The sequence below is a fragment of the Haplochromis burtoni genome, unplaced genomic scaffold (assembly GCF_018398535.1).
Source record: "Haplochromis burtoni strain Fernald_Lab_line unplaced genomic scaffold, NCSU_Asbu1 Contig_251, whole genome shotgun sequence".
Taxonomy (NCBI): domain Eukaryota; kingdom Metazoa; phylum Chordata; class Actinopteri; order Cichliformes; family Cichlidae; genus Haplochromis; species Haplochromis burtoni.
This window is the reverse complement of record NW_024582612.1, coordinates 274,803-301,610: the sequence shown is the minus strand read 5'-3', so window position 1 is coordinate 301,610 and position 26,808 is coordinate 274,803. Positions and strand designations below refer to the sequence as shown.

General features: G+C 45.4%; 1 protein-coding gene across 1 annotated transcript in view; it reads right to left on the bottom strand.

The window, feature by feature from the left end:
- Window positions 1-26,602, bottom strand: part of baz1a (bromodomain adjacent to zinc finger domain, 1A) — a 42,192-nt gene extending 15,590 nt beyond the window's left edge. The window contains exons 1-24 of the mRNA XM_042227254.1: window positions 26,486-26,602; window positions 26,031-26,170; window positions 21,446-21,724; window positions 21,163-21,324; window positions 20,983-21,081; window positions 20,136-20,223; window positions 19,921-20,043; window positions 15,536-15,778; window positions 15,336-15,431; window positions 12,605-12,743; window positions 10,182-10,313; window positions 9,359-9,679; window positions 9,081-9,246; window positions 8,030-8,137; window positions 7,661-7,722; window positions 7,480-7,577; window positions 6,562-6,806; window positions 6,259-6,443; window positions 6,032-6,162; window positions 5,807-5,949; window positions 5,547-5,698; window positions 5,295-5,366; window positions 4,864-5,101; window positions 20-187 (exon numbers count right to left, since the gene is read on the bottom strand). Coding sequence (XP_042083188.1) covers window positions 20-187; window positions 4,864-5,101; window positions 5,295-5,366; window positions 5,547-5,698; window positions 5,807-5,949; window positions 6,032-6,162; window positions 6,259-6,443; window positions 6,562-6,806; window positions 7,480-7,577; window positions 7,661-7,722; window positions 8,030-8,137; window positions 9,081-9,246; window positions 9,359-9,679; window positions 10,182-10,313; window positions 12,605-12,743; window positions 15,336-15,431; window positions 15,536-15,778; window positions 19,921-20,043; window positions 20,136-20,223; window positions 20,983-21,081; window positions 21,163-21,324; window positions 21,446-21,724; window positions 26,031-26,143 — 3,563 coding nt within the window. The 5' untranslated portion in view covers window positions 26,144-26,170; window positions 26,486-26,602. The remainder of the gene's footprint in view (window positions 1-19; window positions 188-4,863; window positions 5,102-5,294; window positions 5,367-5,546; window positions 5,699-5,806; window positions 5,950-6,031; window positions 6,163-6,258; window positions 6,444-6,561; window positions 6,807-7,479; window positions 7,578-7,660; window positions 7,723-8,029; window positions 8,138-9,080; window positions 9,247-9,358; window positions 9,680-10,181; window positions 10,314-12,604; window positions 12,744-15,335; window positions 15,432-15,535; window positions 15,779-19,920; window positions 20,044-20,135; window positions 20,224-20,982; window positions 21,082-21,162; window positions 21,325-21,445; window positions 21,725-26,030; window positions 26,171-26,485) is intronic.
- Between the last annotated feature and the right edge of the window lie 206 nt (window positions 26,603-26,808).

Sequence of the window (26,808 nt, the reverse complement as noted above, 5' to 3'; positions counted from 1 at the left end):
TCTGCAGTTCCCTGCGTACCCATTGGTCTGAAGTCGTCCCTTGAGCTCCTGTTCCTTCATCTTCTCCTCTTTCGCCCTCATCCTCTGCTCCTGCTCTCTCATCTTCTCCTCCTTACGGAGACGAACCCTGGAAGTACACAGCAGGTTAAACCGGTCATGTTCAAGCTTTGACTTTTGTATATACGGTCATGTGTCCCTGCATGTCTGCATTGTGAGCACACTATATAGGAGTACCTTTGTACATCCTTCTCATTACATACGGGTTCTTTTAACTATTGTACATGATGTATAATGTTTTTGAAGGCTCAAAGTGGTTTGTTACAGCATTACCACAGTTGACAATGTAACAAATTACATTAACTTATGCACTGCATTGCTTTTAATGTGCTCCCGATCTGCTGATCTCCTTTTTGGCGGCTCCATATTGTGCTTACATCTCTGTGCAAGCTCGTGACGACCCTCCGAATGTGTCTTTTCAACAGCGCGAATCATTTCAGAGAAATGGGACCTCGTTTATCTTTGGTCTCGTGATGTGAACAGCGGTACGGCCCTTAACGTGAGCTCTATTTGGACACGCCGCCCTTGCTCAACTCATGGCTTCAGTGTCAGATGTCCTCAATAGGCCACATGAGGATGAGGCAAGGTCACACAGTGGTTTGACCCCAAACCTCTAGTGGTAATGGCACACTCTTTTTTTCACACCTTGGCTCATGTGATGAGGCAGATGATCAATGGGTCAACGACCCTCGAGGGGGTTTTAATGCCTGGGACTCTCCACCGTTTCAGAGAGGTGAAACGTTTTCATGACAGAAAAAACAAAACTACAAAATTTGACAGGGTTTCACAGGCGGGTGGTTATTTGTCCTCATCTGTAGGACAGACTATGAAGGAACTGGGTCCCGTAAACACTGCAGTACAGAAGCCTGAACCAGTCTATTAACCAGTTCTGGTGACTGAACATTGATTTCAATATTGACAAATCTACACTGCCCGATAGATAACCTTCACTCTTCAGCCGAGTTGTGTGTATTTGTTGGTAAACTGTGCCCGCCCGTGTGCATGTCTCTGAGAGGGAGACAGAGTGGGGTCAGAATGCAGAGAGGAGCAGGAGGCCAGCAGGGTGCCCACCAGGCCAAGGTAGAGAACCAAAGACCTTGGGGCAAGCATTCCTTTGCAGCAGCTGCTGCAAAGAACAACCGTCACACCCCGGAGAGGGGACAAAGAAGTGGTCAGCCTAGCACACCTGCAGCATTCTGTGTCACCCCTCGCTTCTCCCCCAAAGAGAAGGAAGGTGTTAGAAGGGGTAACCAAATCACTCCAAGGTTCAGGGTCTCCGGAAGTTTCCAGTTCACCAGGAGCACCCTCTAAGTCTTGGTGGCGCGCATGTGCAGTTCATCCCTGGGTCTTGTCAACCATTTCCCATGGTTACAGACTACAGTTTGCGGTAAAACCACCGAGATTGGGCGGAGTGTTAGCTTCAGGGGCCAGTGGCGATTCAACGAATGTGCTGGAGGAGGAAATATCCTCCCTGTTACACAAACAGGCGATCAGTGCGGTTCCGAGCGAAGCTCAGCAGGGCTTTTACTCCCGCGATTTCCTCATCCCGAAAAAGGACGGACCGTCGCTCCGTCCTATTCTGGATCTGCGTGTGTTAAACAAGCATTTGAGAAAGTACACGTTCAGAATGCTCACACACAAGACGCTTTGTCGCTCAATTCACACAGGCGATTGGTTTGTTACAATCGACCTATCAGACGCATATTTTCACATTGCCATTTATCCTCCACACAGGAAATATCTCAGGTTCGCTTATCAGAGCGTAGCGTACGAGTTTCAAACTATCCCATTCGGGCTATCCTTAGCCCCAAGGGTGTTCAGCAAATGTGTGGAGGATCGCATCCTTCACTCACTGTCTTTCCCGTTTTCAGCTGGGGAAAGTCGTGCAGTTCCAACTGTCTCCGCCTCCTTGGCCTCATGGCCTCTGTGATATTGGTGGTACATTTGGGGCTGCTTATGATGAGAGACTTTCAGCGGTGGGTCGCTTCTCTGCAGCTGTGCCCTCGCCGACATCTCAGTCGTGGTGTAAAAAATAACGCAGCCGTGTATCGGGGCTCTCCGGCCTTGGAGGAGCCCGACAGCTCTCGCTGGTACCTCTCGGGGCAGCATCATCCAGGGTAACGCTGACCACAGATGCATCCCTGTCAGGCTGGGGTGCGACTATGATGGGCAGAGCAGTGAATGGCGTTTGGTCACAGAGACTCACTCTGAATCACATAAATGTGCTGGAGCTCCGGCGGTGCTCCTAGCCTTACGGCATTTTCTGCCGTATCTCCGGGGTCAACATGTTTTAGTGAAAACAGACAACTCCACTGTAGTTGCTTATATCAACCGCCAGGGCGGCACCCGTTCCCGGCAGCTACACAGGTTAGCCAGGGAAATAATTATGTGGAGCAGCACTCGGCTCCTCTCCCTTCGGGCAACTCACGTGCCAGGAATTCTGAACAGGGGGGCGGACCTCCTGTCCAGAGGAAATCCACTGTTCGGAGAATGGAGGCTTCACCCACAGGTGGTGGAGCAGATTTGGCAGAGATACGGCCGGGCTGCCGTAGATCTCTTCGCCTCGCGAGAAAACACACAGTGCCCTCCTGTTTTTCTCCCTGTCAGACGCACATGCGCCACTGGGCGTGGATGCGCTGGCCCATCCATGGCCAAAAACTCTGCTGTATGCTTTCCCTCCCCTCAGCCTGATCTCCCCAACACTGATCAGAGTGAGGGATCAGGGGCTGTCTCTGATTTTAATAGCTCCACGGTGGCCATCCAAACACTGGATAGCAGAAATCATCCAGCTTCTGGTGGACGAGCCATGGCCACTCCCCATCCGCAGGGACCTTCTGTCTCAGGCGCGGGGGGAGATATACCATCCCCATCCAGACCAGGTTGCTCTCTGGGCCTGGCCCGTGAAAGGTGGAATTTGAAGGCAGCAGGCATGCCTCCGAAGGTTATTGAAACCATTCAGAATGCCAGAGCCTCCTCCACCCGTTCCATTTACAGCAGTAAATGGCGTGTTTTTGAAGAGTGGTGCCATGAAAAGCAGATTATCCCTTTTCAGTGTTCAGTGGTGGAGCTGTTGTGTTTTCTTCAAGACTTGCTGGACAAAAGGAAAGCTTTTTCCACTATAAAGGTCTATTTAGCAGCTATTTCAGCCTGCCACGTGGGGTTTGGTGATAAACCTGCCGGGCAGCACCCCCTTGTATGTCACTTCATGAGAGGGGCGCGTCGAACGCTCCCAGTTTCTAGACCACTGGTCCCTTTATGGGATCTGTCAGTCCTTTTAGACGCCCTCAGTGGGGGTTGAAGTTTCTCTCTCTCTTGGCTCCAACCACAGCCAAGCGAGTTAGTGAATTACAGGCTCTGTCTATTCACCCCTCTTGTCTACAGCTGGCCCCGGGACTCACTAAAGCACACCTGAGGCTCAACCCAGCCTTTGTCCCTAAAGTGTTGGAAACATCATACAGGTGCTCTACAGTAGAGCTCCTGGCTTTTCACCCCCCTCCATTCTCTTCAGAGAGGGAGCAGAGGCTGAACACTTTGTGCCCTGTGCGGGCCTTGGGGACTTATGTTGACAGAACAGCTGGATTCAGGAAGTTGGATCAGCTGTTTGCTTCCTGGGCCTCCCCTCACAAGGGGAGCAGGCTGGGCTACGCCGCACACGTTTGTCCGGTTTTATCGGCTGGATGTTGCACAGTCATCCCTGGCTCAGGCAGTGCTGGATCCTGGTGCCTCAGGTTCGACCTGAGATCCTTGAGCAGCACTGGAGAGTAGCTTCGGGAGCTGGCGCAATCTGGGAGTGGGCCATGTCTCCCATAGTGACACACCGAGCGAAGTTAGAAAAAGAACGTTGGGTTACTTAATGTAATCCCTGGTTCTTTGATAACAGAGTGAGGTGTTTCACCAACACTTCCCTCCTTGCTTAGGCACGGAAAGAAATCTGCTTGGAATGAGTTAGGAGGAGCTGGTTGGCCGTGTTAGAATGAGGGGGCGGAGCCCTGAGCACGGCTCGACAGGTCTGTCATAGACAGACGTGGTGTCATTGGAGCTTCCATAGTTGGTCACGCCGAGGCGATTCCCATAGTGAAACACCTCACTCTGTTATCAAAGAACCAGGGATTACGTTAAGTAACCCAACGTTCTTGCATCTATCAGAGCCTAATGTCAGTGAGCCCTGTGAACTCGTCCTTTAACTAAACGAGAAGAGGGATTAGGTATTACAATCACTGATATTCACTGGGAAGGTTTTGGAGAATATCCATAAATGCTCTTATGATGCAAGACAGTGCTTGACTCAATTCAATGCTCTACATCTACACTTTTAAAGAGGAAGGTTAAATTTCTCCTGTGAGAAATGCTCTCCAGCTGAAGAAACCTTTGTCCTAAGGGGCCGACATCTTTGATTCAATGTGTCAAATTCTTCGCGTGCAGCTGAGCTCTGATCCACTGACAACTATTCAGTGCATTTTTAATGATGCTGTGGGGATAGACAGTGCAAAGCCATGTTTTATATCCTACTGTATTATTTTTGCAAAGAAGCTTATTCTCACTCATTGGAAGGAAAGAGACGCAACTCCCTTAAAGCTCTGGCTTATGATGATGTTGCAAATACATTACATCTGGATTGAACACAACATACTCTGAGTGACAGACTCTCCTCCTTCAGTTGAGTTTGGGTACCCAGCTCTACATGTCTGCAGCTGTAACCAGCAGGTAGTTTTTTGGCTTCTCATTAAGACAGACTAGCTGGACAGCTGGGACTGTGTGTGTGGGAGGCTGTTGTATCACATTGTGTTGCATAAAAAAAACAATTACTGATTCTGTAAATTCCACTCTGTCATACAAACATGTGAACAGCTCAATAAACATATCTGAGGTGGAAGAAGAACTTGCATGACCATAAACAGATTTTCATTAAGATAAAATAAACGCAGTGAACATAACTGAGATGGGGTATGTAATAATCTGACCTGAGACAGGCTGGAGCAGGACTGCAGAGATTCCCTCCATCGCTCCAACACCGTTTTACTGACTCTACCACAGTCGCTGCCATCTGACACAGACACAGACACACACAGACACACACAGACACAGACACACACAGACACACACAGACACACACACACACACAGACACAGACACACAGACACGACCACAGTGATTTTTATTTTTAAAATAGAAACCCGGCTCTACTGAGAAATGTAGAATATCAACCAGATGATAATATTATTAGAAGACAGTCATACCATCACTGGCTTGGTCCTCATCTTTCTTCTTTTTGTTCTTCATCTTATGGTCCTTCTTTGAGTCTTCATCAGCTGCAGATGTGAAAGAGGCAGTTGTTATGCGGTAAACATAAGTGGAAAGGTTTAGTACATATAAACATGTAGCTCTAATAGTTTTGGTGCCACCAACATTTTGCCCTTTCCTGCTCTCCTTTCAGGCAGTCACCTTCACTCTCACACACCATTCACATGCGATCATGTAAAGAAACTCACCGAGCGGAGCTTTGAGGAAGCGTCTCTCGATGCCTTGCTCAATGTTGGTAAGAGCCTGAGCCAGGATTCGTACAGAGTTGCTGACCACCTGAGGAGTTCCACTGCCGCTGGACCCATACGCTGCAGAGCTGTCAGACTTCACCTCCTGAAGCCTGAAGAATAAGCAGCTGTTTACACCGCACACAGGAACGTTCAGCTTTGAACGCACGAAGACTGAAACCCTGATTTGGACACTGGATCATCATGGCCAAACTACGCACCTGTCTCTGGCTCTCAGGTGGGCAGAGTCCACCTCCATGGTCTCCACTCTTCCGTTCATCCCCGTGTTCTCTCTGCCATCAGAAGCGAGCAGCTCATAATTTCCAGCTTCTAACGCCAAGCGCCATACCTGTCTATCCATCACCTGAACATCAAAAGAGTGAGAGAGATGAGTCAGCTGTGGCTTAGGATACCCATCCTTTACCATCGTCAGCAGGAACTCTCACCTTCAGAGTTCCCAGAGTTCCCTGGTGGATCCGGTCCTCAATATCCAGCAGAAGCTCTCTGAGTCTCACCTCCATCATAGACTCAGCTGCAGCAGTGCATTCTGGGAGTGCCTGGGATGACTCTTGATCCTCTGGGTAAATAAAAGGTGTGAGTGATTACTACCTGCATCTGAATAATATTTGTAGTCCTAATGTCCACCCATGTATTTAGGCTCAGGCTCTCTTACCTGTGTGCTTGTATTTGTTTCTGTCACAGCTCTTCAGCAGGTGCTGCAGCCTCTCTCTCTCCTGCAGCAGCGCCTCCTTCAGGCTGCTCTCTCGGTGACCTCGAGGATTCAGAGCCTCGATTAGATGATCAACCTCCTCCAGTGAACTGTAGAAGGACCACTGGTTGGACTGGTTGATTGGTGGGCTGCAGATGTGGAGGGGGGCGGGATTTGAGGCGGCACTTTTTAGTCACGTCACCATCAGAAAGCTGTGTTATGTGTGTGAAACTAACTGGTTCGCTCCCAGTATAAAATGTTACCTACCCTGTACTAGCTGCTTTATCCTTGGCCATTTCCTCTCCTTTCTCCACCTTGGTGGTGCTTGTGTCCTGGTCAGGTTTTGGGCTAGGCTGCAGCATGTCCTCGGTCAGGCCGAAGTGGTCTGCCTCCACAAAAAGGGCGGAGGCTGAAGGGAACAGCCAGTATCGGCGATACAGACGATCTCTACCCAAAGGCAACAGGCAGGTGCAGGCTGCAGCTTTCTGGATGCATTCCTGCAGCTCTCTGACCTGCAGTGACGACAGAGCTGGATCAAACTGAATTCTTCTGCTTTTTAGGCTTTTGTCATTCTCACTAAGAAAGTTGGCTGAAGAAGGCGCCACGAAAAACAAAAAGTGCTTTATGAATACAGACATGTTCACACACACACACGCCTCTGAACATCATTAGTCCTGTGTGCTGCTCAGTACCATTCAGTATTTATTATTTACTGTTGTGTGGTTGTTGCCATGGTTTCCCTGCTGTGTTGTTTTCTTTCTGCTTGTTGAAGCAGATTTTCAGCCTTTTCCCTCTTCTCCTCTTTCCTGTGCCCTGGTTGTGTTTGTTCTGATTGTAATAACTTAAAATAAAAAAATAATAAAGACTGAATAAACTAAGACAATCAAGTGGAACGGTAAATCATCCACTTATAATTCTGATTGCTACAGGGGGAAAAAACGCTGGTTTTAAAAGCAGTTTCAAACGCCTGGACTTTGGCAGAAGGCTTTAATTAAAAGCCTGTTCAGATCAGACGACAACAAGAACTAGGATGTTCAAAGAACACTGAAGTGTTGGTGACTGATATAGCTGCTGTATGACGGTGCTGTGCGTACATGCTCTCTCTTTGTATCGATGACAGTGTGAACAGCAGAACTGTTCCTGACTCCCTGACAGAGAGACTAATAACCAGCGTCTGTTTCTGACCTTCTCCTGCTCTCTCTCCAGCTCCTCTGCCGTCAGGCTGGTGGGACGTTTCAGGTCAGACGCCGTCTGCTGCTGCTGTTCTTTCTGGTTTCCTTTGGCTGGAAGACAGAACAAACACATCTGACTTCAGACATTCACAAACTTTATCGTTCTTCCTGCTTCTTCTTGTTGTCTTTTTCACCTTTCATTATCTTGCTGCTCTGCTCCTCTTCATTTCCAGTGTGATGTTCTGTACACGAGTCACTGCAGAACAAATACAAGAACGTTCTGATATCTGTCAGAGACTCAATGAAAACCAGTAGGAAGGCAAATAAAATCAAAGATTTTATAATATTGACCTAAGTATCGCTAACACGACTGATGGAGTGTCATACACTCGTGGTAAAGATGCCCTTTTACTTGGTTTTTACCAAGACTGTAACCGACATGTGAAAGCCAGCTGTTTATCTTAAGTCTGAACGTTTCAGGCAGAATAAAATGACTTTGCACTTCCCAGTTACTGAAGGAGGCAGTTCACTAAAGTTACGAATGTCTGCAGTTCCCTGCGTACCCATTGGTCTGAAGTCGTCCCTTGAGCTCCTGTTCCTTCATCTTCTCCTCTTTCGCCCTCATCCTCTGCTCCTGCTCTCTCATCTTCTCCTCCTTACGGAGACGAACCCTGGAAGTACACAGCAGGTTAAACCGGTCATGTTCAAGCTTTGACTTTTGTATATACGGTCATGTGTCCCTGCATGTCTGCATTGTGAGCACACTATATAGGAGTACCTTTGTACATCCTTCTCATTACATACGGGTTCTTTTAACTATTGTACATGATGTATAATGTTTTTGAAGGCTCAAAGTGGTTTGTTACAGCATTACCACAGTTGACAATGTAACAAATTACATTAACTTATGCACTGCATTGCTTTTAATGTGCTCCCGATCTGCTGATCTCCTTCTTTTTGGCGGCTCCATATTGTGCTTACATCTCTGTGCAAGCTCGTGACGACCCTCCGAATGTGTCTTTTCAACAGCGCGAATCATTTCAGAGAAATGGGACCTCGTTTATCTTTGGTCTCGTGATGTGAACAGCGGTACGGCCCTTAACGTGAGCTCTATTTGGACACGCCGCCCTTGCTCAACTCATGGCTTCAGTGTCAGATGTCCTCAATAGGCCACATGAAAGGATGAGGCAAGGTCACACAGTGGTTTGACCCCAAACCTCTAGTGGTAATGGCACACTCTTTTTTTCACACCTTGGCTCATGTGATGAGGCAGATGATCAATGGGTCAACGACCCTCGAGGGGGTTTTAATGCCTGGGACTCTCCACCGTTTCAGAGAGGTGAAACGTTTTCATGACAGAAAAAACAAAACTACAAAATTTGACAGGGTTTCACAGGCGGGTGGTTATTTGTCCTCATCTGTAGGACAGACTATGAAGGAACTGGGTCCCGTAAACACTGCAGTACAGAAGCCTGAACCAGTCTATTAACCAGTTCTGGTGACTGAACATTGATTTCAATATTGACAAATCTACACTGCCCGATAGATAACCTTCACTCTTCAGCCGAGTTGTGTGTATTTGTTGGTAAACTGTGCCCGCCCGTGTGCATGTACCTATGTGCAGCCTCCTCCCTCTCCCTACGGTGCTGCTCAGCTCTAATCTCCCTCAGTTCGTGCCTCGCCGCTCGCTGCTCCTCCACACAGTCTTCAATCAAGTCTCTGCTGGACGCCAATGTCAGCACCTTCCCCACCAAAGCCTGCAGGATCCTCAGCTTTTCCCCTGTAGACAGCAATGCTGACTGATGAAACGTGCACACAGCACTATCACTGTATCATTATCTGATCTGTTACATATTCGCTGACTCTTGAACACAAAGCAGATGGTATCTGACCTGGGGTGAGGTCATACACTGCCGTGGATGACAGCTTCTTCAGCAGCGCTGGATCTGCCAGTCGCAGCTCCACACAAGGGTCGTCCATTACGGTGAACCCGCCTTGCTTCTGGTAGCGGAACTTTGCATTCCCGTGGTTACAGTCAGCACCAGATGCCAAAATGTGCAGGCGCAGGATTTCAGACAGCGTGCAGCTGTCTAGGTCGAGCTGCTTCAGACTGCAGCCCTGATGCAGCTGAGGCCAAGCTGCAGCCAATGAGGCGATAGCACTCAGAGCCGAACACGTGGGGTCAGAATCGTCATCCAGAGCGTCTGTCAGGTCTGAAGGCACATGCATAGTAAGAACAAAAGACACATGACACAGACTGTGCACACATGCAATAACGCGACACACACATTTATTATTACATAAAAGTGCACAGAGACGGCAGGCATGGTATCCATGTGTCTCTAAGGTCAGGCAATGCATTAAAATTGGTCATGTCAAGGTGGAGCACAGCACCCTCTTGTGGTCAGCTACAACATAACTGAAGGTTGTAACACGTGTATTCAACTAAACTTTAAAGAGGTCCTGTTGGAGAAAGTTCTTAAAGCAAAGGTCGCCCATTTTAATATCAATAATCAAATTTTGTTTATTAATCAAGGTTTGTTTGTTTATTGTAAATAAAAGGCCCGGTGTCCCCATGGTACACTAGAACTTGAACACAGCTCATAGAGAAAATGATCACATTCAGATAATGGGACAGCTTGTGGGTGTAAGGTTTTCTTGTGTTTGTCAGTTTCCTGTAGTGTACTGCTAACAAAGACAGCAAGTGTGTCTGACCTTCAACCTGGTCTGCGGCTACCTCTTCCTGCTCCTCATCTAGAGCCTGAAAGATGGCTGTCAGGAAGAAAAACAGCAGCTCACACAGAGGACCCTCAGGATCAGAACCCACCAGAGCCTCCTCCAGAACCTCTGTAGGGAGACAGCAGTCAAACACCGCAGTCAGAAAACTGGAAAACTGTACTACTGAACAATAAAGGTCCCGCATCTCTGTACGTTAGAACTAACTCAGTGTTTCACTTTGATATAGGTATTTAAAATCAAAGTCCCTTCTACCAATGACTGAGTAACAAAACTGTAGAAGTTCTAAATAAGTTAAAGAAAAGAATTTGTCTGTTCTGCAAAAAGTCTGATGGACTTTACATAGAAGAAAAGCAAATGAAAGAAAAGGCAGCAGATTATAAATGGCCTTTGTATAGCGCTTTACTAGTCCCTAAGGACTCCAAAGCACTTTACACATCCATTCACACACTGGTGATGGCAGCTACATTGTAGCCACAGCCACCCTGGGGCGCACTGACAGAGGCGAGGCTGCCGGACACTGGCGCCACCGGGCCCTCTGACCACCACCAGCAGGCAACGGGTGAAGCATCTATAATTAGAACCTCCTTTATCTACAGATCACTTTAGCCACAAAACAGCCCAGCATCACACGTAACCAGTCTGGGAGCAGAGTACAGACGAGGACACACTGGAAATGTTGTTAAACAGAGAACAGTAACACAGATTTTAGAAACATTCGTTTTAGTTGGGATGGTTATTGTACTTTGAACATAGAAACAATAACATTTCACTGAAACTGAAAACTACCAGAATCAAAACGATTAGCCCACTGATGGCGACGAGCATCCTTGTTGCTGGATAACAGATGCAGCATGTTCAGCCCACAGGATTTCAAAGGAGGCATTTCTTTACAGAAGCGATGTATGTACTGTCACCTCTGAAGACAAAGCAATGACCCAGACCCAGTTTTGCCGCTGACAGCTGAAGGTTTTCTCCTGTCGTCATGATTCCCCCCACCTTGACTAGATGTATATCAATTTCCTGCTTTGTGAGCGACTCTTAAATCCAGCCTGATTAGGATGTTTTTGATATGCTGCTTTCCAAATAACAGGTCAAACCCCTGTCAGAGTTTGTGTACTTAGGGGTTATCCTCCAATTTACCCAAAGTTTAAGCTTTGAGCATTACCAAGTTAAAACCAGTGTTGGTCAAGTTACTTGAAAAAAGTAATCAGTAACTAATTACTGATTACTTCCCCCCCAAAAATAATCCCGTTACTTTACTGATTACTTATTTTCAAAAGTAATTAATTAATTAGTTACTTAGTTACTTAGTTACTTTTTAAAAACACGATTTGCAACCTGAAGAGGTGATAAAGCGATAGATCTTTCAGCCCAATTCTACTTTTTCCTGCATAATCCATCATACAAAATGTAATCAAATGGAAACGTCTCTTTTTAAAACTTGTTTTATTAGTTTTAATCTTTTAACTTTATGCATCAAGCAAAAACTTAATTATATGCAACATTCTCTGACTGGAATAAATTAGTTTAACATTTAAACCTGTTTTCTGCACATTCCAGCACATGAAATAAAATATTTTTTGTGTTTACACTCAGTCTTTCAAATAGATGCAAGTAAAACACAGCAGAAAATAAATAAAGTCAAAGACTCGGCGGTCTTTTTGTTTTTTTTTACCTGTAAAGCAGGAGTGGGGTAGGCGGAGGGTTACCCTGGTGCAGGTGTGCCGCGGTCAGTGGAAGAATCCGTGAGTTTCTCTGTGAGTTTCCCATCACGTCGCAGCTACTCGGTGCTTGTTGGAAGTTTAGGGGTTTTTCGCTGTAAAAAGAAGTTTTCTTCCCACGCACAGCGGACACTCATGTTTTTGTCACTTTTTATGGAATCAAACTCAAAGTAAGGTCAGTACTTCCACGCTTTATACGCTGCACGCTCATACTCTCTCCCGCAGTCGATATGTGATCCATTGTTGATCTGCACACAGCTGCTGTCACGAACGTCGCACTTCCTTACGTCACTGTCGTGAGACTTCTCGCAAAAAAAAATCACGGTTTTAGTAACGCAGTAACGCAGCGTTCCTACGGGAAAGTAACGGTAATCTAATTACCGTTTTTGCAATAGTAATCCCTTACTTTACTCGTTACTTGAAAAAGTAATCAGATTACAGTAGCGTTACTGCCCATCTCTGGTTAAAACACAATAAAAAGGACAGTTTTTCAGGAATCTTGTATTTTTATATGGTGTGCATATAGAAATAATTTATTCTTTATAAAGAAATCTAGTATGTTTAGAAATGCTATGTAGAAAATTCATGGCTCTGTTGAAGCATTTGTGAACCTTTCACTGGAGGACGAGGTTAATAATTCTGCCATCAACTGTAAAGAGCATGTAGAAGTATTCTCACCCAGAGAGACCCCATCAGGGAACTCATCCTTCAGGTCAAAGGCCTCACCAAAGGCCTGCAGGAACTCCAGAACCATCAGAGCATCTCCAAAGAGCTCTGCTGGAAGCCGGGTTTTCACTGGAATTGGCCTTGGCAGCTCCTGGTGGGAGAAACAAAAGAGGAAGACATTCAGTAAAATTATAAATCACGTCAGCAGTAATGACACCCGTGACACGGCTATGTCAATCAGAGGTCATTAAAATCAATCAGTGTGTAACTTTGCCAAAGCAATGTGGGACTCTGGTCTTCTCTGGTCCCCTCCCCAATTAGACCAGGAGTCACATGTTTAGTCACATGTTCTCCTTAAATTGCTGTCTGTCTAGGTGGTGTCCAAAAAACCATGTGGGCTTTATATACTCAACAAAAATATAAATGCAACACCTTTGTTACTGCTCCCATTCCCCAGTGGGATGGATCTAGAGACCTAAAATTCATTCCAGATACACAATATAACCATCCCTCCCAAACAGTGGTCACAAATCAGTCCAAATGTGTGGTAGTGGGCACATCTGCTATATTGAGATAATCCATCCCACCTCACAGGTGTGCCACATCAGGATGCTGATCTGACATCATGAGTAGTGCACAGGTGTACCTCAGACTGCCCACAACAAAAGGCCACCCTGGAATGTGCAGTTTTGTCTCACAGCAAAATGCCACAGATGCCACAAGCAATGAGGGAGCGTGCAATTGGCATGCTGACAGCAGGAATGTCAACCAGATCTGTCGCCCGTGCATTGAATGTTCATTTCTCAACCATAAGCCGTCTCCACAGGCGTTTCAGAGAATATGGCAGCACATCCAACCGGCCTCACAACCGCAGACCTCGTGTAACCACACCAGCCCAGGACCTCCACATCCAGCAGGTTCACCTCCAAGATCGTCTGAGACCAGCCACCCAGACAGCTGCTGGAACAATTGGTTTGCACAACCAAACAATTTCTGCACAAACTGTCAGAAACCGTCTCAGGGACGCTCAACTGCATGCCCGTCGTCCTCATCGGGGTCTTGACCTGACTCCAGCTCGTCGCCGTAACAGACTTGTGTGGGCAAATGCTCACATTCGATGGCGTCTGGCACGTTGGAGAGGTGTGCGCTTCACGGATGAATCATGGTTCACATTGTTCAGGGCAGATGGCAGCTGAGAATGTCCCAGTTCTTGCATGGCCAGCATACTCACCGGACATGTCACCCATTGAGCATGTTCGGGATGTGCTTGACCGGCGTATACGACAGCGTGTACCAGTTCCCACGAATATCCAACAACCTCGCACAGCCATTGAAGTGGAGTGGACCAACATTCCACAGGCCACAATTGACAATCTGATAGACTCCATGCGACGATGTGTTGCACTGCATGAGGCAAATGGTGGTCACACCAGATACTGACCGGTTCTGGGTCCCCAGACCCCCAATAGCGCAAAAAACTGCACATTCCAGGGTGGCCTTTTGTTGTGGGCAGTCTGAGGTACACCTGTGCACTACTCATGATGTCAGATCAGCATCCTGATGTGGCACACCTGTGAGGTGGGATGGATTATCTCAATATAGCAGATGTGCCCACTACCACACATTTGGACTGATTTGTGACCACTGTTTGGGAGGGATGGTTATATTGTGTATCTGGAATGAATTTTAGGTCTCTACGTCCATCCCATGGGGAATGGGAGCAGTAACAAAGGTGTTGTGTTTATATTTTTGTTGAGTGTAGATAAAGCATTATGGCCCCGCCCCTCAATGAGCCTGGTTCTGGTTTCTTCCTGTTAAAAGGGAGTTGTTCCTTCCCACTGTCACCAGGTGCTTGTTCATAAGGAGTCTTCTGATTGTTGGGTTCTGTGTGTGTTATTGTAGGGTCTGCCTTACAATATAAAGCACCTTGAGGTGACTGTTGTTATGATTTGGCGCTGCAGAAATAAAACTGAACTGACTCAGTGTTTACAAAATGAAACAACTGAAACTACAACATAACTGCAAGACCCCAAAACTTGATTAATGCTTCTGTAGCAGCGACTCATAGATGATGACATCTGATGCTGCATCTTGAACCCTGGGTTATAATCTGTTGCAAACATGGACACCAGGAGGACCAACGACTGAGTAGTCATTCCTGTAACAAGGGAGTCCAAGCAGTCACACAAAACAGGCAGGCATCAGCACAGACCCTCATGCTCACTGTCTGATGATTTACATCACAGGACCCAAGTGAGTTCCAGGCGAAAGCATCATTAAGGCTCAAATCCTCCTCACGAGTAGTTGCTACGCCATTTTTAGAGGCCTATACTGACTTCAGTGCCACGTCACCACAGACAGGAGGGCACAGACTACAACAGACACTGTCCTCTGATTTACATTAGACCAAGCTCCTTCAAAAGCTTGTCTCACGGCTCCTCAGACAACAACAGGCACTACTGAGTCACTCTCTCATGTAAAGATGACAGTGCATGGATAAATGCAGGCATATGCCGTCAGTGAGGAACAGTGTAACACAAAACAATGAGGAAGTGAAAGTTTCCTCATCCCGAGTATTCAGACACAGCATTGCATTTGCTAATGTTTCTTCTTTTAAATGTGACAACTGTGTTGTATACTGTGTAAATGACGTCCACTGGCTCGTTCCCCTGGACCAACACTAAAGTTTCAGTCAACACGTTTGTCCAAATGTGCTCATGGCAGAGGCGGTGCATTCACTGACCTTCAGGTCTTCACACTCCATGTCCTCTCTGGGTTTGCTCCAAAGCTTCAGCTGCTCTGCGTATTTCTTCTTCTCCTCCTTTAACTTCTCTCGTTCCTGTGAATCAGAAAACATGTCTCAACACCATTCCTGTAATTTTTTCTGATGTGCAGCTTTAATCATCAGACGTGCAGCTACATCTGATGATTAAAGATACTTACCCGGTCTTTCTCCAGCTTCCTGCGCTCCTTCTCCTCCCTCCTCCTCTGCTTCTCCTCTTCAAACCTGCGTCTCTGTTCCTCCCTTAGCCTTTCCTTGTCCTCCCTCTCCCTCCGCTTGGCTTCTTGCACCTCCTCCTTTTCTTTCTTCAGTCGCGCTTTGTCTTGAGCTGCAGCCACCATCTCCTCCCTCTGCTGTAGCAACTTCAATTTCTCCTCTGCAGCTTTCAGTAGAGATGAACTCGCCTGAAAACAACGTTTACATGCTTTATTTCTACACAAACGTAACATTTCAGGTTTACCTAATGAGAGTAAACCGCAGACACCACTGACACTCATTCCTGTTATACTACAGTTTGAAGGGTGCACACATGTACTCTGTGTCTAAGGATGACGTTTATGTAACCTGGACCAAATAAACCTGTTCATCTTGTGGATACAGAAACTTTGACACTAACATGTGTGAGTGGTTTCCTCAAAGATCAGTTCTGCAGCAACAATTAATATCAAGACTTTTGAAGAGTTTGGAGTTTTTAATGGAAAACATAACAAGATAGCAGCGTGTCAGGCTAATGTGACCAGCTCACATTTATAAACAACGTTTAAGTAGAAGTTGTTGTGAAACTGTGACGTTTCAAAGAGAGCATGCAGGGCGTGCCTGCCCGGCTGATTAGACACTTAAAAACACTGGACTAATCTAATCAGATTTCATTGATGTACAGCATCAGTGTGATAATCCACACATCAGCTACTTCTAATGACTGTCAAAAAGCTGCCACTAGATAGCAGCAGGCCCCTCTGCCTCTCGTTGGTGCGACTAAATGCAGACATCAACCCTCACTCTTCCCAACGCCCTGCAGGAGCAAACTCAACTCTACACCTGGAAGGCTTTTGGCAACCACAAGCCTGGACTCACCCCCGTTTCCTGTTTCTCGTTAACGGCTCCATGTTAAACCGTGCTGGCGTCAACATCGCTGCTGCTGTTGTGATATCAGCGTTTTGCTTTAACACCCGTGTGGGCCTGATGTTGTACTTTTTATTTACACTTATGGAAACAGGCTCCGTCTTGACAAACTGACCAGATATTTAAAGATTATGTCACTACATTCTCTGCTAAAAAATATTAAAAGTGTATTTGGTGAAGCACAAACAGGCTATTTCAAAACATCAAGTATAGTTTGGGTGACTTTTACATGGTCGGTACAACATCTGCCCCAATTTGTCGATCAATGTCAAACTGTCCCCTCACTGGTCAACAGCACAGAGCTCTGGGGTCGCATCCAAATCACTCGACCAATTTAAGATGATATCACTGAGGAGCGGCCACACCAAGTTTCCATTTCAACTTGTGTTGAAGGTGCGGACTTCAAACTATATATATGTTTTTAAAATTGTGTTAATGAGCCAGTCAAACCAGAGTTATACGTGGAATATATGCGAAGCTTTTTCCTGAATACTATCATCATGTTTAGAGCAGGAAGGACAGGCTCACAGGCGCACTCTGCTCGCACTGAACCCGTTTACTATTGGTGGGAAAATGCACCACGTCAAACACAAGAAGAACGACATGACCACGTCGTATTTGGTTGTTAAGGAAGAGGAGAAAGTTTGAGGAGCGAGTGAGTTTTAGCGGGATTTGAGACGAGAGATTGGTGCCACAGTGTGTTTGGAGTGTAGTCGTTTGTTTTGTGTCAGAACAATGAAGACAAACCAAATGTCACAGTCGCTGCCAAAAAGCCACCAGAGGCCGTTTGCAGTGTAAACGCAGGGGGGTGATACACCTGCTGGCAGGCCTGTGATTGGCTCCTCTGTCTTGTGTTGGACAGAAACTATTTTGTGGAGTGGCACAAATAAATTCTGTGACAGCGAACTGTTCTGTCATTTTAATTTTAGTGGTTTGAAATTGTACAAAAAAAAGACACTGGCTGCATTTTTAGGTAAATAGTTGCATATAACTTTGCTGTTTTTAAAACTGAGACTTTCTCGTAGCATTTCATGATGATTTTCGCATTTTCTTGTGAATTAAGATCAACTGTATTAATGTCAGAATGAAAAAACGACTGTAAATTCAGAAATCAACCAGTCTTGGACTTGGATGTGCCGACTGTCATTCCCATTGCTTCACACTCTGCTGCAAACTGCTCCAGTGTAAGATGGAGGTCATAACTTGATGAGGCCAACATAGTGAACTTCGAACCGGTGAACGTCTACCGCCGCACCACCCAGAGCATCCTGACCAACTGTATAACAGTCTGCTACGGGAGCTGCTCTACCTCGGACCAGAAGGCGTTGCAGAGGGTGTGAAAACCCCAGCGCATCGCCGGAGCACCACTTCCTGCCATAAAGGACATCTACAGGAAGCGGTGTCTGAAAAGGGCTGGGAAAATCATCAAAGACCCCAGTCACCCATCACATGGACTCTTCACCCTCCTGCCCTCTGGGAGGCGCTACAGGAGCCTCCGGACTAAGACCACCAGGTACCGGAACAGCTTCTTCCCCACAGCTGTCAGACTCCTGAACTCTGCCTCCTGACATCTGACCCACGTTAACACATGGACTGAACATACACACACCCACAATGACCTTACCTCACACACATAAACAGACTGACACCACTCACAACCACTACACACACACACAACACACAGCACACACACACACACAGCACAACACACACACACACACACAACAACACACCCACACACACACACACACCACCACACACCCACACACACACACCACACACACACCAAACAAATGGACAACTGTACCCTCAAACACACAATAACAACATGGGCTGAACCACCACTCACAACCACCAGCACTTTATATAACCACTGTGGAAATTAGCCACTCTCACTGATCTAAACTGCACTACTGTGCAGACAGTCATTCTGTACAATGTGATAATTATAGTTCTACAACTGTTTAATAAAACTCACTATTGTATATCTAAAATCTGTATAGTTTTCATACGCATAACCTGTCCATAGCCTGTGCACTCACTACAGCTATAGCCTGTACATAGTTATAGTATATTCATAACATACCTTCATACATTGTACATTGTAACATTCCTATAATAGATCCATACTCTGCAATATATCCATATTACTGCTAAAGCACTTCTGGATGGATGCAAACTGCATTTTGTTGCCTTGTTCTTGTGACATGTGCAATGACAATAAAGTTGAATTCTATTCTATGCACGAAAACAAAGCTGAGATCCTGAAACTACTGAAGTGGAGATCCACCAACAGCTGGTTACACACCTGCTGATGGAAACTATGAACAGAACTAGGGCTGTGCGATATGACCAAAACCTCATATCCCGATACAAGACATTTATCGTCCTGACAACGATATAAATCACAAAAATTTGACATTTTCTGTAAAGTCTGTGAATCTCGGGCAGCTCGACTTGCGTGAAGTGTTTCCAGCTGGGCGTCGTGTACCTGGAGTCGAGTGTTTTGACCGATGCATGAAACGATACATTTGTAGACACAAGTTGTAACGGCGCCGTTTTCTTTCAAAGTTTGAGTCTAAGGTTTATTTTTTAGCCTGACGGCTCTTTTTTGCTTCTCCTCCGTAAACTCTCTGCACACTCTTCAAAATAAACTGAATTACATGCAAAAGTCTCAACAGCGTCTTGAGCTTTATGGTGAAAGGTTTACGTGGAAAACAAACAGGTGGACGGCGGAGCCACGCGATGGTTTTACCGTCGCTATTGCTAACGACAACACGTACAAACAGGCGCTTGTCTGTCCGTAGTGTGGTTATATTAAATATAAGAGAAAGAGAGAACTTTAAGAAATTAATGAAGTCACTACAGTGACATCAGAACATGAAAAAAATATCGCCGTAAACAGTTTATTTTGCGACACCACGAAACAAACGATAGCGTAAAATGAAACGACAGACGTTTTTTTATATCGTCATCAGATATATATCGTTATATCGAACAGCCCTAAACAGAACCTGTGACAAGCAGCTGGAAGTCCACTGGGAACAAGTCCAGCAGACATTCAGACCAAGTTCTCCCTGCATTTGTATGGGACCATTCCTCCTGAATCTGAGGGCTGACCAACACGTGGACTCACCTTTCTGCCACAGATTTTCTTAAAGAGCCAGAGTAACTGAGACATATAACCTCAGATCTGGGATACGAACACAAACTCTTTCATCGACCTTCAACCGAGGATATGTGGTCCTCCTGTGGACGGGGGGGCCCACCGGAGAGGGGACCCGGGTAGCTTCTTTGGCTGGGCCCCAGGGGCTAAGGGCCAGCCATCAGACTCTGAAGCCCGGCTTCAGGGTAGGACCCCGTTAATCCTTTGTCACCCCCAATTAACCCTACTGTATGCCAGTGCATGATAACTCATATGTACCTGTCCGGGTGAGTCACGCCTTCCACATTTAGAAGAGGGGCTGAAGGAGAATAGGGGGGGCTCGTCAGGAAAGAACTGAGAGAAGGTCTGTTTAGACAGCTGGTACTTTGCCATGGAGGAGGGCTGAAACACAGCGAGAGACGACAGCAAGGTTGTGATTAGGGTGCTGCAGCTGCAGGTGCACCAGATGCTGACTTTAGCAGTAATATTCTCACCTTTAGTGTGACGATCCCATTCTGAGGCTCGCAGTGCTGCTTGAAGAGCAGCTTCAGTCTCTCTCTGGACAGAGCGCTTTTCTTGCGACTTAATACAAAATAAATCAATTAGTTTAACAATGAGAAACCACTTTCCCATCAGTGCCTGAGCGCAGTGATTCCCACTCCAACTCAGCCCACATCAGTGTTTTATTAATGTGTCATGCTTCACCTTTACAACATGTATAGTCAAGATATGGAACAAAACACTTGATAATTCCAGCACTGAACAGTGAACAGACAAGGAAGTCCTCTCACACCACATCTTTAAATGCCAATAATAGCACATCGATTTAGGATTAAGTGTCTGACACAGAGCTTGTAAGTTCTCCCTGCTCTGGTATCCTCCCACAGCCCAAAGACCTGCAAGTTAGGTTCAAATCACCAATTACCCCATCTACTGATGTAAGGATGATGAAGTAGTTGAAGCTGATAGAATAAAGATCTGTACAAATGTTAATTACAAATATTCTGTCATTAAAGTCGTTTCAGAGAGAAGACTACAGAAAGCTGAACATGAGTGGATGAATGTTCATCAGACATCAGGTGATATCCAACAGCAGCACACGTCCTCAGTTTACTATGGCTGCCTTTTGCACCACACTGGCTTCTTCCACATGAACCTGAGCACAGCTGCTGCCCCTGAAGTATTACACAGTAATACTGCTACTGTACTAGTAGTTACTGTAAGAAATTTGTGTTTCACAGAGTATTATGTACCACGACGTTTACCCCGTTGAACGCAGCAGATTGTTATTTTATTGCATTATGAGAATACTTTCCATGGTTGTACCTGGGAGCTTCTCACCTGATCTGATTGGCTTTGACGGTGAATGGCTCGCTGTGTTTGTTCTTCATCATCCTCACTGTGTATTTGAACACTGATGGACTCAAAGACTTCTTCCTGCTAACACACACACACACACACTTTAGATCACACTTCAATAACTTGAGATCGTAACATTGACATGACCTTTCACCTACTGACCCATTGACTTGTACTGTGGAACTCTGGAAGGCGCTGTGCTCGTCATCACTATCACTGATGACAATCGTGTCATCGTCAGCCATCTTGCCGTGGCCGTTAACGTCTGGTGCTCGACTAACACTGGAATCAGGCAGGTGTACCTGCAGGATCTCACACACATATCTGAAAAGCAAAAGCAGAAAATGACCTCACGCCACCTGGTCTCACCTTTGCTCTTTAACACAGAAAGATGGAGGCTAACAATCTGTAAGTACACAAACATGGATATATTTCAAATGTGTACCTGGCTCCGTTACATCCACTGATGTCCACCACCTCCCCAGGAAAGAACCGGTCTTTGACAAAAGTGTAGACATCCTCACAGAGCTCTGTCAGCCTGCAGCACTGGCTCAAAGCAGCAAGGTGGAGCAGAGGCACCACCAAAGACTGAGGGAAGCTCTCCAGACTCTGCCTTGCCCGCCGCTCACTCTCCACTGCCTCAAGATAAGTGAGTCCCGCTCGCCCCGTCAGAGCACAGCTCCACACCAAGCTGTTACACAGAATGGTCCTCTCAAAGAACTCGCTGAGGAAGAGGAGGGTCACAATCAGATATTAATGCACACACAGCCTCTTTATATTCAAGTCCAGTTTCTAGAAGCTCCAAGAATGTTTACAAAGACACATCAAGTGTCTCTCATCTCGTTCACTGTCCTGTATGACATTCAGAACTTATCCAAAGACCAGAACCCTGCAGACAGTTCTCTATAAGGCAGGATTGACAAGTATGACCCCCATCATATGCTGGTCGAAATTATTTTAAAGTTTTTCCCCACACAGTTATTTTATTTATTTGGCTGTTAACTGCTGTTCAGTCAGTTACTGATCCCAGTACCAGCTCCACCAATGGACTCCAGCAGGTGATGGCTGTCCTCGTTTTGTTCTATAGGCTTGGTAGGTTCACTGCAAAGGAGTGGATCAGTTCTTCACCTGATTCAGGTCTTGGTTAGAGTGGCATTTCAAGTCACACCAAATCTACAGTTCAAAACAAGGAGTAACACCATCAGCTGCAGACCAAGACAGTCCAGTGCAGAGCAACATCCAGGACCACTGAAACAACCCGAGCCCTGTACTACAAAGAGAGTTCAACATGCACAGGTCCAGTTCTTTGGATTCACTTCGCTAACACGTGCCATCAGAATACGCAGCTACATGAAGGCGGTGATCAACTGACTAAGCAGTCCCAGGGTTTCTCTGCTTGTTCATGTGAACAGGGTGGAAGGAAACATCTAACCAGTCACTTTTATGGATAAGTACACTGGCAGGAGAAGGACTGACTTTACAGAGAATGATAAAACTATACTATGAGAAAAACAAGGGATGAAACACATAATATGGATGAAACAACACAGCTGCTGCAGAAGAGTGAGAGTGATGTGAGAGTATGAAGGCAGGAAGTATTTAATAGAATCCGTTTGTCTGCCTGTTTTATAGCAGTGTAGCCTCCACAGTTTGAGATGGTTTTTCGTGTGACGGTAAAAACCAAAAACCGTACAAGCTGATTTCATGTTGGTGAAGATTGGATCCATATGAAGGTCAAAGTCACACCAAGTGTGAAAGCATGCAGAGTTCTGTGAAACCACAGAGAGACAAAGAATGGAGACTGAGTCTAACAGCTCAGGATCCAACGCACACCACCTCGTCTAACATGGTGGAGGCATCATTATAGGATGGCTGTGTACTGCTGCCAGTGGAACTGGGCCATTAGTGTTTGCTGATGGGGAGCAGATGAACTCTAAAGCGTAATGCTCTCTGCTCAGAGTCATCTAAATGCTGCAAAACAGACCGGACTGCATCTGCAGTGCAAATGATAATGACACCAGATATACATGAGGACAGCATTACTAGACTCAAAGTGTTAATGAGCTGTTAACAGATTATTAAACAGATTTTAACACAGCTCTGCCAAACATTCAGTTCAGCACTTTGTTGAAGCAAGTGAGTAATGTTCACTTTGTCCTTCTGCAGGCAGTTCTTCACCAGGAGGGAAGGGGGTTGTTGTATCGTCATCATTTTGGAAGACGAAGCGTCGACACAGACCCGCTTTGGCTGTCTTTCAAAGTCTTCTCCCATCATTCTCTCTTCTTGATCCCTCCCACCTTAAGAAGATTTCCAGCTCTGATCTCTCCACAGTATGATACTCCCACCACCGTGTTTCACTGTGGAGGCTGGGTTCTGTGGGTTGTATGCATCTCTCTTCAGTCAACAAACATAAACAGGTCTTCTCCAAAAAGCTCTAGTTTCACATCATCTGCCGAAAGGAAGCACTTCCAGTAACACGATCTTTCTGGAACCTCAACCTGAAATCTTTATATTATGTTGGAATCTGAAGATCCCCATTTTAATTTGACTTTGAAAGCACTGAGCATTACATTAAATTGCTAAACATTTATACATTTTTCAGAGTACTAATAAGATTGACCCTGGTGGTTTTCTGAAATAATTTGTATGCAAAAAAACCAAAAAAAAAAGCTTTCTATAGAAAACCAGCATGTTTAGAAGTCCTATGTTATGGCCAAGTCAGTCATCTGATGTCAGCCTAACAGAGCATACTTCTCCATTATTAAAGACAAAACTGAATGCAGAATAACCCGCAAGCAGCAACTGAAGCTGGCTGCAGTAAAGGTCTAGCACACCGATGCAAAGGAGGAAACTGGTTGTAGACTTCAGGCAGACACTGAATATTACATGAATTTACTTATGTAGAGCCAAAACACAACAGTCGCCTCAAGACACTTTAGATTTTAAGTTAAAGACTCCACAACAACTGCAAGTGTGCACTTCAACATGATATCGATTGATTTACAAAAGGCTGTGGTGGTGTACAGAAAGAAAGAAATACATAAAAAGTGTCTTTGCCCCAAACATTAGGGAACCATATGTTTCCAAAGTGCTACACCTCAGGAAGTACTGAAGCATCTTCGAAGCACAGAAAGCTCCAGGGTTAACAGTAAAGTTATCTGGATAATTCAACCTTCTGCTTTGTAGTACAGGCTTGTACAGTACGGACTAACTGTTATGAAGCAGGCAAACATCCAAAGTAAGACTGAGGGCGGTATCCCTTACTAAAGCCAATGCAACGTTGTCTCAGACAAATGAAAAATATATATTAAAATCCAGAACTGCAAAATGTAGCAGGAGAGACTGGCCAAGTAAGTTTCTTTAGTAAACTCTGTTTCTTTCTAGTTTGTAATTCTAGCACATTTTAATAATCTACTTAGTTCCTCCTACGCCGGGCAGCGCATCGCTACTTGATCTACTTGATTAAAACTAATCAAATGATCTGATTAGCTCCCAGAAAGGGAGAACAGTTCCCAACAAACTAAACCTGATCTAAAACTGAGTGAACATTTGTACAGAGAGCGTAATAAACACAAGTGATACAGGTTACGGGTGTGCCATCAGTCGCATACGTGGACAGGTATATTTGCACCTTCTTTAGTGTAATTTTACATTCTTTGTATGTTCTTGTTTTACTCGAACTTAATTTTCCCGATCGTCTCTCTAGGCTACAGCACCCCCCCCCCGCACATTTGGAAGCCCAAGCTTGCCTTTATCAATTATGCAACATCTGTTAACTGCCTTGTAGTCACTTTTGGGTTTCAGTGCGAAGACGTCCACAGAATGTGAACCTCTTTTTGAACCATACTTGGCTTTTTAACTTTTAACTAGAGGCAGTTAAAATATTAGGAACTGTTCAACGCGTAGGAACCAGGGATACAAATATGCAGGCGCTAATCTTAGAAAACAAACCAGCAGATCCATCAATCATAATAATTATATGCACAAGTAATTTTCAGTTTTGTCAATGTCATAACAAAGGCTCCTCTAAGACCTGTACGGTATGCCAATATGAATAATGCTCAGAAATACAAGTGTGCATGTAGATGTAGTCAGTGAGTACACCATGTTAACTTCATCAAATGAAGAATTAGTACAATCTGCACATATTTCAACTCTCTGCCAAAACAAGTAAGCAGGTCTCTATATAAAAGCAGAGAAACAAAGTGAAAAGTTTGTCTTACTTGAATATAAATTTGAGGTGTGCCACCTTTTGTTTTACACCGTTTTTATTGCTAAAGCTGTCAGAAAAAACAGAAGTTGTGACGTATCGCGTCATGTTTGCCACTATGTTACAGTGGAGCAGATGTATAAAGTTACACATAATGTTTGAGTACTCTTACCTAACATGTACCACTATATACTGAAGCTGTCAGCTGAAGACGTCCACGGTCCATTTGGCCCGAGTTTCTTCAGACTGACGTCGAGTTTAGCGGAACTTTAACTTCAGTTTGGAGTAAAAACAGAGAACTTCTTTGATTTTTTTTCCCCTCGGGAAAATGACCGAGTGAGTTTGCAAACTTCATGTGTGCTCTTAAAAAGCACTCTTAGTGCGCTGGACCTCAGCAGGTGGGTGCAACAGACCTACACTATGAACGGATACCGAGCCTCACCACATCAAGCTAACTGCTAAAACTAGCTGAGCTAACCGCCGGCTCACTGACAGCTTCAGTGTTAGCTTACCCAGCTAACCCACTTTAGCTTCAGTTGGCTAACTGACTTGGATAACATTACACCTGCCAAATCCCACCTTCAAACCCGACTATCTGCTTTAACCTACGTTTTAATGGCGCGGGAGAAGGGGGACATGCATCCCCCCGCCCGAGCCCATAAAAGTTTTTTGTTTTGTTTTTTCAGGACAAAAGTTGTTTTTTTGTTCATCTTGTTTGGAAGTTTGCTAAGCACCAACTGTCAATGAGACATCGTTCAAACTTCAGTTCAAGTGACTTAAAGGACCCTCCAGGTGAGACAAGTGGCTGTAAGGTACTTACTCGTAGGTCCTGAAGATTTCGTGCGTGATTTTACAGAGAAACACCTCCTCTTCTGGTCGTAGGTCCGCCGGGGGTTTCTGTCGGATGAAAGGTTTTCTGTGGAGAAGCGGCATCTTTCAGCTCCGCTTCCACCGGCCGCACTTAGAAAATAAGAAGGAAACTGGATATATCAATATCCGAAGATCAGACGTAAACTCTGACCAAACACTTCAAAGTAAAGTAAACCCGGAACCCGGACTGTGAACGCGGCGGAGATTAACCGAGTGGTAGGAGACAAGAGGAGGTGAGCGGGTCTTTTGTTAGACGCGCTGATAATCTGACCACATGGAAGTGTACTCCTCACCGTGTAAATCGACACACTCAACTCTTAGAGAGTAAAATAAAAAATCACAAAGCCCACATCCACTCGCTCCTAGTAAAGAACAGCTTAAAAACGCGTTTCTGGTGGTCTTTACCGAGTTGTGTAACAAAGAAGCGATAATACGCCGTCCAATCTGAGGAAGAAGTCCGGGCTGAAAAGCCGCTCACTGGCGGCTTGTTGACCAAGTTTTCGTGTACTTCACGGACCCACAAAGAGCTGGGAAATGTTACGGTTTCGCTTAATCTTCATTCTTCACCAAAATAAAAGTACTAACACCACCATTTAAAATCAGTCTGTTACAAATATAAATACTGCATCTGAAAGGTTATTAAAGTAGTACGTAAGCATGTAAGTGTTATTATGAAATCAGGAAAATCAGAAGAAAGAACAAATGATGGACACTGAATGAATTATTTC